The 15,097-nt window shown below is 40.8% G+C and overlaps 1 protein-coding gene across 6 annotated transcripts in view; it reads left to right on the top strand.

Moving 5' to 3' along the window:
• LOC107754864 (uncharacterized) overlaps window positions 1–14,425 on the top strand; it is a 47,560-nt gene extending 33,135 nt beyond the window's left edge. For 3 of the 6 annotated variants that reach the window (XM_016571473.1, XM_016571469.1, XM_016571474.1), the window contains 2 exons: window positions 9,522–11,006; window positions 13,204–14,425. In XM_016571473.1, coding sequence (XP_016426959.1) covers window positions 9,666–11,006; window positions 13,204–13,602 — 1,740 coding nt within the window. In that variant the 5' untranslated portion in view covers window positions 9,522–9,665 and the 3' untranslated portion in view covers window positions 13,603–14,425. Of the gene's footprint in view, window positions 1–7,126; window positions 7,214–9,521; window positions 11,007–13,203 lie in introns of all 6 variants that reach the window. The other 3 variants (XM_016571468.1, XM_016571472.1, XM_016571470.1) reach the window with 2 other exon arrangements.
• Window positions 14,426–15,097: the final 672 nt, after the last annotated feature.

Below are 15,097 nucleotides of genomic sequence, written 5' to 3' on the forward strand. Positions count from 1 at the left end.
TGTGTAAATGTAATTTTTTTTTACATTTCTTAACAGGGGTGTGTAGACTTTTTATATCGACTGCATTTGGTGATGTGTATTACTGTCACAGTTAAATGATGAATATAAATGAATAAATACGATCTGTAGATGATGTGTGTTAGAGAAAGCACGAATGTGTATGAAAGATGTTTGGAAACATCAGCTCTCAGTCCTCTCTCACTATCATCATATAGATTAACTACTGTATGTATACTCACTTCAACACACATGTAACTCTTTCAAGGGCAGACTGCCATCTGAAGTACCGGGAGTTTTCCCAGTGAGCTCCTGGACAATGATGGCCTGTTTCTATGTTCAGCGGTTAAAATAAGTATTGAACACGTCACCATTTTTCTCACTAAATATATTTCTAAAGGTGCTGTTGACATGAAATTTTCACCAGATGTCGGTAACAACCCAACTAATCCATACATACAAAGAAAACAATACAAATAAGTTCAGAAATTAAGTTCTGTGTAATAAAGTGGAATGACTCAGGGAAAAAGTATTGAACACGCATTCACATATTATTCCATATTATCTATTTACCTTTCTCCGGCTCAGCTTACCAACTGCTCAACTTTGGAGAATTTCTCTGTATTCATCACACAATGTAATCAGACAAGATTAAATGATTGCATATTGCGAATGTAACTTAAAGGCGACCTATTATGCTCCTTTTTACAAGATGTAAAATAAGTCTCTGATGTCCCTAGAGTGTGTATGTGAAGTTTTAGCTCAAAATACCTCACAGATCATTTTTATAGCTTGTTAAAATGGCCACTTTTAGGGTATGAGCCAAAACACACCCTTTTTGGGTTAGTCCTTTAAATGCAAATGAGCTGGTGCTCACCGGCTCCCTTTCAGAAGAGGGCGGAGCTTCAAGATGCTTCGGCATACCGGAAACAACAAAACAGGACAATCTCATGCACCGGAAATGTCAGAAGCTCACGAACGTAGCGTTGGTATTGATCCCTCATTCAGAATCAACCTTTGCGAACCTTTTACATTTTGTTCCACAATTTAAGCTTTATTTCATAAATAACTGGAGGTGTCTGTCAAGCTCCAAAACTGAAAAACACTATAACCACTAAAAAGACTACTACATTCCAGCCTTCTGAGTCTCATATATAGACCATTTTTATGGTAGGCTATAGTTCAGCTTAATTATTATTACATTTTTATTTATATTTGCCACGTGTACCAGGAAAGACAAATCATACCTTTAAAAAGTATACCAGTCATTTATTATTTGTTAATAATAAGCCCCCCAAAAAAACAAAGTTTTATTTTGAATAAAAAAATGGAATTGTCATTAATATTTCTGTATTGTGTTATATTTTTAAGTTAGTAAGTGGTGTGTGATGAGTGTTGTGGAGCAGCTTTGGGTCAGAAAGTACAGGCCCGCTCTCTCCTCCTCACCTTCACCTCCGCTGGTCTTCCGGAGAGTTCTGCTGCATCATAAAGATTTCAGAGCTCAGAAACATGATCAGCCCAAAGAAGTGCTGCACACAGGAAAAATGATTCACACACCGCACAGAAATGTAGCTGCACCACTAAACATTTCAGTTAATAAGACATGACTTTACTTATTAATAATATGCTATTTCTTGAATTTTAGATAGCTGTATTATGTGGTAAACATATGTGCAATGAAGAATTTATTCTCATTCATTTTGGGAGTATATGAAACATTCTGTTAATTTTAAAATAATGGTATCACCTAGAAAATCACAAATGCTTCCTTAACAACATTATACTTTTAAGCTTTTCACATTTTGGATTGGACCAAAAGCCATCTTGCACAACAGATTCAGTATGTTCCAGTTTCAGAAGGAAATGCATGAACAAAGGGATGACATTAAAGATGAACCATGAACCTAGGTTTCTACATGACAAAGAAATTATTTTCTTTTTCTTTCTTTCTTTCTTTTTAATACATATACTGCCCCTAATAGGTCATAAATGATTTATTCCGTATAACATCACCTGTCTAAATTGTTTGAAACTCTCTAAAACTTTTCAAATTCCATAATTGTAATCAAAAGCAACACAGCAGTTCTGTTTCAATGATTTGCAATTCAATCTAGTCCCATCCAAACAAGTATCTATTTAAAGAGTGTGCCAGTGTTCTCGTCTTCAAAGAGAACGCTGACACTGCATCTGCTGGACAGGAGTGGGGGGTGTGTGTGTGTGTGTGTGTGTGGTGAGAAAGAGACATGTAGTGTACAGTTTTGGTTTGACTCAGAGGTTTCGGTGACACCACAGGCTCTCAGAGATAGAGGGTTTGTGTAGGATGAGTCTTCTTTAACATTTTCTAAAGATCTGCATTGCTTTTCACTATGCCCAAAATGTATGATTTTGGTGGTGGTTGAGGAGATTCCCCCCTTCTATGTAAAAGCGCTTTGAGTGCCCAGAAAAGCGCTATATAAATGCAAGGAATTATTAATTATTAATATTATTGCAGAATATATATATGTGTGTGTGTGTCACACCTCTTTGGACTTTTGTTGTGTTTTTATTCCTCATGTGTTCTGTGAGCCAGTTTTCCCTCATGTTTGATTGTGTCATTTAGTTCAGGTGTGTCTGGTTAATTATCCTCATTTGCTCCACTATATTAGTTGTGTTCTGTTCTCTGTTTGTCATCCGGTCTACTATGTCCCTACGTGTGCATCCTGCCTGTCGGTCCTGTATCTACCCTCTTGTGGATTATTAAAGACTATTTGCATGCATCTTCATCTTCTTCGTGCATTTATCTCACTGTAGCGTGACAGAAGACCGGACCATAAAGTGCGCGGTGTGTTTTCCCCACGTTTTTTTTTTGTTTAAAGTTTTTCTCTTTTGGATTTTTTTTTATGGATCTCGCCGCGAGAATCGCCACTCTGGCTCGGAGGAGCCAGGATATCGAGGTTTTCGCTAGGGACTTCAGCTGTTTCGCTGTCACCACCGACTTTGACAGCGAGACGCTGAAGTCCCTGTTCAAGATCAGGGCAAACTGGAGACCATGACCTTGAACCAAGACCATGGAGGTCGTGTTTGAATCATCTGCCTGCCCTGAACTGTCTGTCTGTCCTGAAATGACCACGGAGGTCGTATTTTAACTGTCTGTCTATCTTGAACTGTCTGCCTGCCCCGAATTATCTGTCTGCCCTGAACTGTCTATCTGCCCTGAACTATCTGCCTGCCCTGATTTATCTGTCTGCCCTGAATTATCTGTCTGCCCTGAACTATCTGCCTGCCCTGAAACGACCACGGAGGAGAAAAAAGGGAGAAAGAGGGGAGCCCCCAGCAGCTGAATTTTGGGGCTGAGGGGTAGCTCAGTGAACAGAATTCATGAGGTTTGTGCTGCTATGGTTGTTTCCACGATTTGATTATCCAGGATCCACTGGATTGAGCTCACGATAATGGGCAGATGCAGGGTTGGTTTGGGCTCAGCATTGGAGATCTCAGAGGAGTGGAGGCGGTAGAGAGAGTTGGCATTTAGGTTCAGTTGTAATGATTGACCTTATCGGATGGTATTGTTACAATTGATTAAAATAGGGTCAGATTAAACTCTGTGAGGTTGGGAGCATTTAAAAAGATGAGACATACAAAAAGTTATAAAGTGAATAAACAAAGTACATGTACAATTTCCACATGGAACTTAAAACAACACAACAAACCTTAGAAAACTTAGGCTGTTAAAAGCATAGAGTCCATGGGTTCCATACCATTAAACAGTCCCTAGAAGTCCTAGTGTGGTGAAATTCCCAATGTGAATGTATCTGCCAGTTTATATACAAAGTATACTTTATGCTGCAAGGTGCTGGTGGCCTGTAGCAGCCATTGGCAGATGAAGAAACCCTTGAAAGCATCTGTATCCACATTCCAGAACCTAAGGAGTGGACCAGGAGAGTTTGGGTGAATAGAGTATAAGCTATGGACGTTCAAGGGGGATATCAGCCATGGAACCCTCCAGAAGCAGCAAGGAAAGAGTTTTGCCTTGATGCAGATACCCGAGGATAAGGATGGCAGGTTCTGTGTGCCTTGTGATGTTCCCACCATTGACTGGATTGGGAGCAAGGTCAAGCAGGGAATTGTGGGGAGTTGGAGCTGGTGGCAGAGCTTACCAAAGCTGAATTTACCATCTGATCCGGAGTTAAGAAGACTGTGAGAGACAGATTAACTTTTGCCCTGAGTGTTGTGCTGATACTGTAGACAAAGGCCTTACAATGGCAGAGATTTTTAAATGAAAATATGCATTACTTTTGCATTACTTTTCCTTATCTGGGCTGGGCTTGCTTGTTTGTTGTTGATATAAAAGAGTTATATTTTTCACAAATGTAAAAGCGCTTTCACCAAATGTGAAATGACTCGAGCGCAGCTCAAACAAAGCTTTCTGCTGTGCTGGCATTCTGGATTGCAAAAGAAAAGGAAGCAGGAGGTCCAGCTGCACTTATGCCACTACATATTAAACTTTGTCTCTCCCCTTCTCCTGGTTTGGTGTGTCACTGTAAAATAACAATTGTTCTGTGGTTTAGATTCACCCTGCAGCTTGCACTGGGGACCAAACATTAGAACATGATTTCATGCTTTCCCCCTTCTTTTATATATTATATAGCATTATTGTTTTACATACACAGAAACAAATACAAATATTGGCTTCGCTGCACACCCCTACTGCAGGTTATGGATGGGTCAGCAGCTTGCTTGGCACATACATTGTCTGGAGATGTAAGTAGTGTTTTTAGCACTGACGATTTTCCTTCAAGACATTCGGAGCAGTCGTGTCTTTTTTTGTGAAGGTGGTGTTCCACACCAATCGGTCAAGGAGGGGTGCGTTTGCAAGCCACATGGCCACATATTAACCCATCATACCCTTTTGTGGGAGCAATGTACAGAATGAAGATTACTTACTCAGATTGTGAAACCGATCTGGAGGCAGAGTGGAAATGAACCTGTTTTCATCAGGTTCTTGCTGATGTTCCTCTCATTACTTTATTTTAATACTGTAGAGGCTTAGATGGTGTTTCTATTAAGAGACATCAACTGGTTTCTCAATTTATATATGGGGCATGCAGGCCACAACGTTTTTGCCCATTTCTCATTCACTTATTTGATTTCCCTTACAAATCCCTGGAATTTGTCTATAGTTTTGCTTTTGGTCCTACATTTGAGCCTTTATCGTTTGTGTCTGATAAGGTGTTGTCTCTTAAAAAGGCCTTGTTTAAGAGTGTTGATGATTAGCATTCATTGTCGAATTTTCCTGTATTTATTAAAAAAAAGAAAACAACAACAACAAGACTTTCAAAGCTAGTTTTGATACTCGAGTTAGTTTATTTACTACATGCTTTAAATCTAACTAAAACTATCACTTTACAAACATTTTTCCTTCTATGGTTATGTTGCAGGAGCATGAAAATATGCATATACTCTGCCCAGCTAGTGTATGGCTTTGCAGGCTTAAAGGGATAGTTCACCCAAAAATGAAAATTCTGTCATTAATTACTCACCCTCGTGTCGTTCTAAACCCGTAAGACCTCTGTTCATCTTCAGAACACAAATTAAGATATGTTTTGATGAATTATGAGAGATCTCTGACCCTCCCATAGACAGCAATGTAATTACCACGATCAAGGTCCTGAAACGTAGCAATGAGAATGGTCAAATAATCCATGTGACATCAGGGGTTCAACCGTAATTTTACGAAGCAACGAGAATACTTTTTTGTACACAAAGAAAACAAAAATAACGACTTTGACGCTGTGACGCAGCTGACACAGAATAGCATACGCTGTTTACATTCAGTGGATACTCTCCAAAAGGGCACCAGGGTGATGCGGAGGAGATGAATTGTTGAATAAAGTCGTTATTTTTGTTTTCTTTGTATACAAAAAGTATTCTTGAAGCTTCGGTTAGGGTTAGGGTTGGGTTTGGAACGTCTAAAGGGAGTGTCTAGAAGATTACTGTTACTCTGTTTCCCTGAGTGGGAACAAGATGCTGCATAGCAGCTTATACACTCTCTGTTGCTCCATGGGCTCATGCCTGACTTCTGAAAATTGGAGGTTTGATGCTGCCAAGCAGAAAGTTATATGGAAGCTACCACGTAGCACCTTGGTAGCATCGCTTTAGCGCCATCAACCAATAAATTAGTATGATTCTATTGGGCTTCCAACCATCTGACGTGGGTTACCTTTTTCAACTTCCACAAGTTTTTCCTCCACATCCTCCATTTTTTTTTTTATGTTTGATCCAGTGGGTTTTCAGTGTATATGAGACTACCCAGTATGATGCCACAGAAACAGAAACCAAGCACGACAAAATGTCTCTCATGGTTTGTTTTGGCTGGTTAATACACAAACTAATTAATGTAGTTTGAAATTAACATGGAAGAGATGCTTTACCATTGCACACCTGGTTAGAGACAATCATTAAACTATGTAACACAACACACAAAACTGTGTTTTAAAATCAAAACACACAAAAAAATCTTTTTAAGTAAATACGTCCAAAGGCTCTGCCAGAGTGGACACTGATCGCCATGATAGTGACTTCTATGAAACACCTGATTATTCCACAATGCAAAGCCATAAAGTTGGACATTTTTCGTCAGAAAATGGCCCTTTTTTCACCAAAGGACTTGATAATACAAATTTCTTCTTCTTCTTCTTTATGGTCAGAAAATCATCTAAAATCCTGTAAATTGTTTACAGTGTAATGATGTGTTTGAAACCGGAGTATATATCACTATCTATCTACATGCTTATCACGTATGTAAATGCATATGCTCAGAGCTGAGAGTGTGTGTTTGAGAGCGATAGCATGAGTGGGAGTGTGTGTAATTACCCGTCTGTTACTGCATGCGTGTGTGTTTATCCCTTTCACAGTGAGTAAGGCGAGTGGGCGACAGCAGCAACTGGTCTGCCTGTGTGTTGTTGCACAGCAGACATGCCTCACACTGCACGATATTACTCATTTCCTCAGCCTTGTGTACATGCACACACACGCACAAACTCTCACACTTTTTCACAGTCAGCCTCACAGCCTTTCGGCATGGTGTGACACCACATTTTGCCCGTAGATTTGCACACACCATTGCCTTACTGGTGTGTCTGTGTGTGTGTAGAAGAGCTGCAGGTGTGATGGACTGCAGGAGTAAGTGGCATCACATGGATATCTGCTCAGCACACCCCATCAAGGTCAGTCGCATCAGGTCAGCAGTGCTTTTCATTTTGATCTCAAATTCATTAAAATTGTTTACTGTGTGTGCGTTTGAGACGTGCCTGGAAGTAAAACAAATGTTATTTTTCCGTAATCTGTGTTTTTCAATGAGTAATTACTCTGCAGTTATGTAGTGTGTGTTTTTTTTTTTTTTGTAAGAGTCATTGAAGATGTTTTTCCACTAGAGTGTATGGCACAAAGTATTTGCACTAGAACTTGAGTTAGCATTAAAACAAGAAGCTGGTGAGAATGAACAGACTTTGAAACTTCTGAAATAATTAAATGAGCCTGGAATGCACCTCTTAAAGACTAGTTGTGTTTGTCAGATTGATTCTGTCAGTGTTTTTTCTACTGTGATTTTTTTTTCTCTAAATGATAGAATGCCTAAGCTTTCCAAAGATCATATCTAAATGTATAAATTTGCAGTACATGATCCAGAACCATCATGTTAGAGTGATTTAATTTGTCACAACAAGCAGGGCTGTAAAAATGATTAGGAGTAAGCATAGGGATTGTGGTATAGGGTGTAGAATATATATTTGTAGCCAACTTTCAAAATTGTGGCATGTTTACAGCTGTCAGGAGGTATGTAATGTTTAAATTGTAGTTATGAACTCTTTACCTAGGGATAGTAACAACTCAAGAAAGAAAATACATAAATATCCGTTTACATAATTTAAGTTACTTTCTATGTCTAGCTTTTATATTTTGCAACATTTCCATTTCTGTTTAGAATGAAAAATTACCATTTATTTATTAATTCATTGAGTAACATGATTATTCCCGGATTTCCTTACTTGGGTCATGTATTGCATCATGAAAATTGATTTATGCAGCATTGAGAGATAAACATTATGTGCAGTTTAATTACTTTACACACTACAGCATGTGACTTGTGATATGCAAATACAGTGTGTAAACACTATCAGAAAAAATGAAGCATTTGGAAGCACTTGAGAAATCATATTGTGTTTTATGATGCTCAGCTCCCTACATATTTTTAATATGTTCTCCACAAAATTCGCACTAGCACTTTAGTTCACATAAATAGAAGGAACATGTGAGAATAAACAGAAATGTCTCCTTTTTGTCTAACTTTGCTTAAAGTTGTTTTAGCAGCTTGCTCTTGTGTGATGAGTACAGTTTGTCGGCCTACATTTCCTGATAAAATCCCTATATAACCCTCTCAGCTCTCTTTGGTCGCTGTAGATGTATGGACTCAGTTTCCATGGAGACAACAGCAGGGTATTGGGTTCAATCCATGTAGACAGTGTGGTAGACAGAGGCGTTGAGAAAGAGACCAGATGTGCTGGCAGTGTATTGCAGTCAAATATAAGTGTCTAATTTAAAGTGCTGGATTGACATTAGAGAAAGTTCCCCACAAGAAGGTGTGAATGAAACAAGCAAGTTTCACTGCTTTAAACCTTTCAGCCTTCTTGTGTGTGTGTATGTGTGTGTGTTTGTTTTAAATGCCTCTGCATTGGTGATCTTTAATCGTTAGGTAACTTTCCCAATCACTACAGTAAGTTCTGGAATAAGTCCGGAGATTCTCATCACAGCTTATTAAACAGAAGCAACCTATTTAAGAACTGTCATGTAGTCTCTTGCCATACTTATATGTGTGTGGGTGAGAAAATCTTGATTGTTTGTCTATCAGTATATGTTTTTGTGTGTTTGTTGGTAGCACAACAGCAATATGGTGATAACCGTGTGGAAGTTATGTTTAGAACAGTTGGACAATTTATTTCTCCCAGTATAAAGCTTTCAGATGTTCCAGTCTGCAACTACATAGCCATTAAGTCATAGTTAAAGTCTGCTTTATTGTCAATTCTGCCACATGTACAGCACATACAGAGAATTCAAATTATGTTACTCTCAGACCCTTGGTGCATACAGATAACACTAAACACTGTGTGGAATGTAAATATACAAATAAATGCAATTTAAATATAATATAAAAATACAACTATACAAATACACAAATAAGGGCATGCAAAACAACAACAACAACAACAACAACAACAGATAAACAGATAAAAAAGCAAACAGAAAATAAGGTAATCATATGAAGTGGCCCCTGAAAGTGTATGGACACTCTTTAAAATGTTTGATGAACTAAATCTATGGTTAATCTGCTTAGGTACTGCAGTGACATTCAGAAATAAGTTTTATCTGTGAATCAATTATACTGTTTAAGGCTACTGCAAGAGGTCAGTACTATTTTTATTTAGTTATTTAATTATTTATTTATTTTATATGCATACATATATATATATATTTTTTGCCCTTTTCTCTCTCAGGTGAGCGGGAGTTCTGAACGTGGCCGTGTGTGACACGTGGTGTGCGTGATGCTGATAAGCAGAAGAACATGTCTTTCTCCTAGCCCTTTGTTCTTCCCAGCTCATGTAACCTAGAGTGGCCCAGAAGGCCCGGGGGATTGTCCCATGAATCCAAGCCCAGACCGCAGCAAGGAGTGTCTCCCCCCTAAAAAGCGGGACTCCCGACAGGGCTCGTCAGATCAGCCGGCCCCAGAGGATGACTTCAAACCCCCCGCCCCTTTTCGAAGCCGAAGGCAACACCACTCCACGGAGGGTCACCGAGAGAGCGGGGATCTTCTACCACCCCCTCCGCCCACGCTGCCACCCCTTCCTCTGTCGTTGCCTTGGCAGGTGTCCTATACTCCCTCCGGGCATCCCTCATACCTGCCGGTCCAGGTGGGAGAGAGGCGAGGGTCAGCTTCGGCATCCTGGAGAGAGGCGTTGTGTGGACGGGGTGTGGACAGAGGACTGGAGCACACCGTTGCCCATCACTCTCGTTGGCTGAGCACTGACATCCCCCCAATTAGTGTGCAACCGCTCATCTCTGTGCCCATGTTCAAAAGTGTCTACGCAGGCGAATCCAGAGAAATGTGGTCCTACAGCCCCGGTCGACGAGACTATAGCTCGTCTCTCTTCTCTCCTCACCTCTTTCCACAGCCTACAGTTTATCCCCACGACACTCTCCCAGACAGCAGACTCAGGTACCAAGGCAGATGGCCCAATGGTGTTGAAGGCACAGATAGCGGATCTGGGCCTAGCAGAAGGATGCCCTCTTGCGATGACCGCGGGAACGACAATGTGGCCAGGTTAGACGGTCCACATGCCAATGGCAGGAGAAGACAGGAGAACACAACAAGACAGACCACCGGAAGAGGCCTTCTGCCACGAGAGAGCACAAGTGCACATTCCTTACCGTGGGACAGGGACCCTCGGGGAACACCCAAAACGCCAATACCCCCCTCACCAGATTTAAAGACAGGAAGGGCAGTCACTTCTCAGGACCATTTCGGTGGTAGTGCCTCTCAGGCTGGAGCTCAGATCTACTATGCTGTGGGGTCCCTTTGCCAATCTGCCCACCATAACTCTCAAAAGTACCCACAACTTAGTCCTTCTGTGTCCTGCTCCCCGAGGAAGTCACATCACTTCCTGCAAAGCCAACACAACAGCCATGGGCTTGAGACAGAATGGGATCCCTCAGCAGGGTCCTACCACCCTCCCGTCGCTGTGCTCACTGGCCCTGACCCACCCCCTTCTGCAGTCCTACCTCATTTTGCCAAAGGTTCCCTGATCGAGCTGGCCGGCGGCCATCTGAAGAGGGTGGAGGAGCTGAAGACAGAGGATTTCGTGCGAAGTGCTGACACCTTGCCTGAGTTTCACCTGAGCACCTGCACTATTCTCTTAATCTCACCCGGACCCACGTACGGCTTCAACCACTTGCAGGTCTTGCTCACAGACCGCAACACTCAGGTGAGTTTAGCACAAGAAGTATGTACAGAAATCAAAATTTACTGCAAATTCAAGTCAAGTCAATTTATTAGTGTATTTTTTTTATTAATGCTGTACTACACAAAGTGATGATAAGAAAAGATAAAATAAAATGCAACCAGTTACATTAACACAACTAAACTATGGCTACGTCTACATTAATCCGGATACATTTGAAAACGGTGTTTTCGTTTTGAAATGCTCTCCATCCACACTAGCATTTTCAAGCGTTTTCCAAAAGTTTCTTATCCACACTGAAATGATAGAAAACATTAAATTTGCTTTACTGTGCATGCATAAAGCCTTAAAGAAGCTCACTGAGATGATACAGACGGAACAGACATAATACTTTACGTTTTCATGCAATTCTTCTGGTAGGATAATTTTATTGACGAAAATATCTCAGTATTCACTGACGCGTCCAGGTCGCACTCACTCACAACTGTATGTCTGATCTAAAATGCAACTGCCCTCATGTTTTGCCGCAAACAGCAATTGCGAGTCCATTTTCGGGAACCAGGGCTGTGATATGAAAAGTGTACCAAGTAACGTCTATAGTAAATCTATAGCAATAGTGTGAAAGTGAATAGCACATAACAGGCATGATACTGGTATAAACATAGATGTCTATTGGTACAATACATGTCACATGAATAAACATGCTTAATCGTTTTCAAAAGCCTCCGTTTTCACAGTCCACACTACAACGCGAAAACAGTTTTCAAATTTTTCCACTTTGGAGAGCATTTTCCTTGACAAAAACACCGTCTCAGTGTGGATGGAAGGCCAAAACTGAGAAAAAGGATGCATTTTCAAACGAAAACGTATTATTGTGGACAAAGCCTATGACAGTTGACTTTGAAACGTATTAAACAACCTATAAAAACAAGATTTTTGACATTTTTTTGTGCATGTTGAAGTGGCCTAAATAATTACCAAAATGGGCAGTAGAGGAGCCTAATAAATTCTGTTTTTCTTGTTCAACTGAAGGAAGTTCTTTTCCTTCCAGTATTTTACATCCTTCAGACATCTGAAAAGGTTACTTAAAGTCCCACTGAAGTACCTTGAAATGTGCAGAGTTATTCAGTGTGTTGACATAATTTCCACTGAAAGAGGAGAGCATATCAAGTGGCTCATCACATAGCACGGGTAGTATGTCTTCTGCTCGTCAGTGCCGTTTATAACGTAGAAGATGTCTAACCATTTGCAATGTTTGAAGTACAGCATTCAGTGTAGAATATGATCTGCTCTGTGCTGTCATGTCTCTGGACCAGACCACACTGTGTGCACCCTGTGGAGGTTTGCGTGACACTGGCACGAAACCAGACTTCATTGCCCCTAATGGAACGCGTATGGATTGCTCCCTATCCCCTATATAGTTGCACTATGTGCCATTAACATTATAGAACATAGTAGATGTTTGAAAAGTGACAGATTTCAGAGGAAGCTTTACTTTCTGCTTATAATGTAAGGGGTGGGATGATTCCGAATGATGTCATCGAAGTCCTTGAGCCTTAGTGGTAGAGAGAAAGTGTAAATTGTGCATGCTTACAACTTGTGATTTTTTCAATTGTTTGGATCACATAGTCTTAAGATTAACATATTGTCATAATATGTTAATAATATGTCAGATCAACAGCTACTATTAGGGTATTAGGGTTTTGTTGCAACCGGTATGCTGGGGTATAATTTCGACATCATGACATGATTTTTAATTATTAGATGCCTTGTGAGTGAGAATCTGTTGGCTTTTTATAATAGATATCAATTTGAGGATAGGAATCGGGAAGGTCACTTTATGAACTGACAGCCTCTACTCTTCAACATATTACCACATTCATTTTGGCGTGAGCTATATTTGGAGTTTGCAACAAAATAGAGTATTTTTAACAATAAGAAAACACAACAATGTTGTTTTGTCAGAGAGTTTTGGCTGTCATAAAACTACATAGCGTTGATAGCTCAAAAAGTAATTCATTGTGAACAAATTCTGTTTTCTGACAAAGGATTATTGAGCTAACCGTGTGTTGATAAGTACTGCCACTTGAAGTGTTTTTCAAATACAGTGCACATACAAAATCTTAATGTATTTCTTTCTCCGAGTGTGAATCCTTCTGTGTGAAATGTCATCATGGGTGGCTTTGCAACCTTACCGAAATGTACGTTCTTGTTCCGGCAGGAGCTGCTCACAGTCTTAGCGGAGTATCCGTTTTTCGTCCGGGACCGCGGCTGGTCTTCTTGCAGTCCCCAGCGGAGCGCCCAGCTGTATGGCCTGCAGTGCCGTCAGCTCAGCACAGGCGACGTGTGTCTGGCACTGACTCCCACACCTGCTTCACCTCACTCCGGCAGTCAGGTGCAGCGTCCGCACATACGCTCAGAGGACGTGGTGGAGCTGGCGGAGAGGATGCCCCATGCCCCCGCGCCTCCGTCTCCGCCAGCGGTCCAACCTTCTCCTTCCAGTTTGCTAAGCGAGCGGCCCCGTGCCCGCAAGAGACGCTGGTCCGCCCCTGAGCTCCAGCCAGGAATCAAGACTAGCACCCATTTACCTCAAGGCTCTAAGCATGAGAGACAGCAGTAAGGCTTCGGATCGACACCACAGGAAGGTCTAGAGTCTGATTATTGGTAACCTCACAGATACCATGGAATAGCTAGTAAATTGTTCCCCTTCTTTCCTCCACTGTTAAATGTGATTTCAGAATGTAGAACAACACATGCTAACCAGTTCCAAAATGCACAGTGAGACAATCAAAAATCACTTCTTTGTGATGCCACGCACCTTTTAGTTATGCTAATCTCAAGCCTTTTTCTGCAGGGTATGTCTTTTTAATCCGTATTATAACAAACCAATACTACTGGAAGAAAAAGACAAAGTACACAAATATATGAGTATATATCATATTACGAGTGTTCTGTGAATATGCTACAGGAAATAGTCTACTGTTAAATCTGTAATGACGTCTCGTTTCACGCTTATGAACTGCGTACGTACCTTCAGTCTAGCAGGCAAGCTGAATGTATTAAGCAGCCTTCGGCCAGGCTTTCAGTGTGGGGTCAGTATGCTAGTTCACTTTAGCATTACGCTCCAGCCTGTTCGTACCCAGGGAAGAGACACTAATGTGGGAATGAAAGCACACGCGACCCTGGGCCTGGTGAGTGATGGTGCTAATGACACATCAGAAAAGTCCTCTGGTGATTGTGACATTTCCTTGTGAAAAAGGACAGAAATCTAGTGTTTTGAAATCAGATACGGGTCTATCTACTCATGATTAAGCACACTCTATCACTTTATTTTTCTCTCTTTTTTGTGGTTTCTCAAATAACGTTCGCTGTTAGTTTTTTGTTTCTTTATAAATGTTCTAAGTGCTCTAAAAATGTATATTTTTAAAGTTGTGAGACTGTAATACAATGTTCGCTAGAAATAAAAGAACAGCTTTCTAGATTTATATCGAATTCTATATTTAGCATCTTAATGAGACGACAAATGAGAACGATATTGCTGCAATATTCTGATGATGAACCTTGAGATGTTACTATGGCTACGTTCACACTGTTAGTGTGCAATGTCCTGTTCACACAGCAGCTTAACAGGGTAGAACACTGTCTGTATCATTGTGTATTCTGTGTGTGTCTATTACCTGTAACCACAGTGAAGGTGGCTAAGTAAATATCAACGATGGCGATGTGCAAAAATTCATTTGTCGTCTCGCATTTGATACAACATAAAATTCAATTCAATTGCGGTGCCATTTCATCTGTTGAATCTTGAATAAATGGCAGCTTTTCTATCTCAGTAAAGATGAGAACAGCGACTGGATCCAAACCTTCAGATGACGCACAGCTCATATCTGCGTCTCTGTGAGTTACTGAAGCCACAGTTATCATTTATTGGGTCGTCACCCTCGTAAACAAGCGAAACGTGTGTGAACGCAACTGTTCGAATGACCCAGATGCAGGACTGACAAGCGGACTCTGCTGCTGTGTGAACGTGGCCTATAAGCAGTCTGGCAACATGTCACGCGTATGGAAAAATTCATGCAGTCCTTACAGCTGGGCAATGTTAAATGTAATTTAAG

The sequence above is a fragment of the Sinocyclocheilus rhinocerous genome, unplaced genomic scaffold (genome assembly GCF_001515625.1).
Source record: "Sinocyclocheilus rhinocerous isolate Xijiao unplaced genomic scaffold, SAMN03320098_v1.1 scaffold2697, whole genome shotgun sequence".
NCBI classification, from domain to species: domain Eukaryota; kingdom Metazoa; phylum Chordata; class Actinopteri; order Cypriniformes; family Cyprinidae; genus Sinocyclocheilus; species Sinocyclocheilus rhinocerous.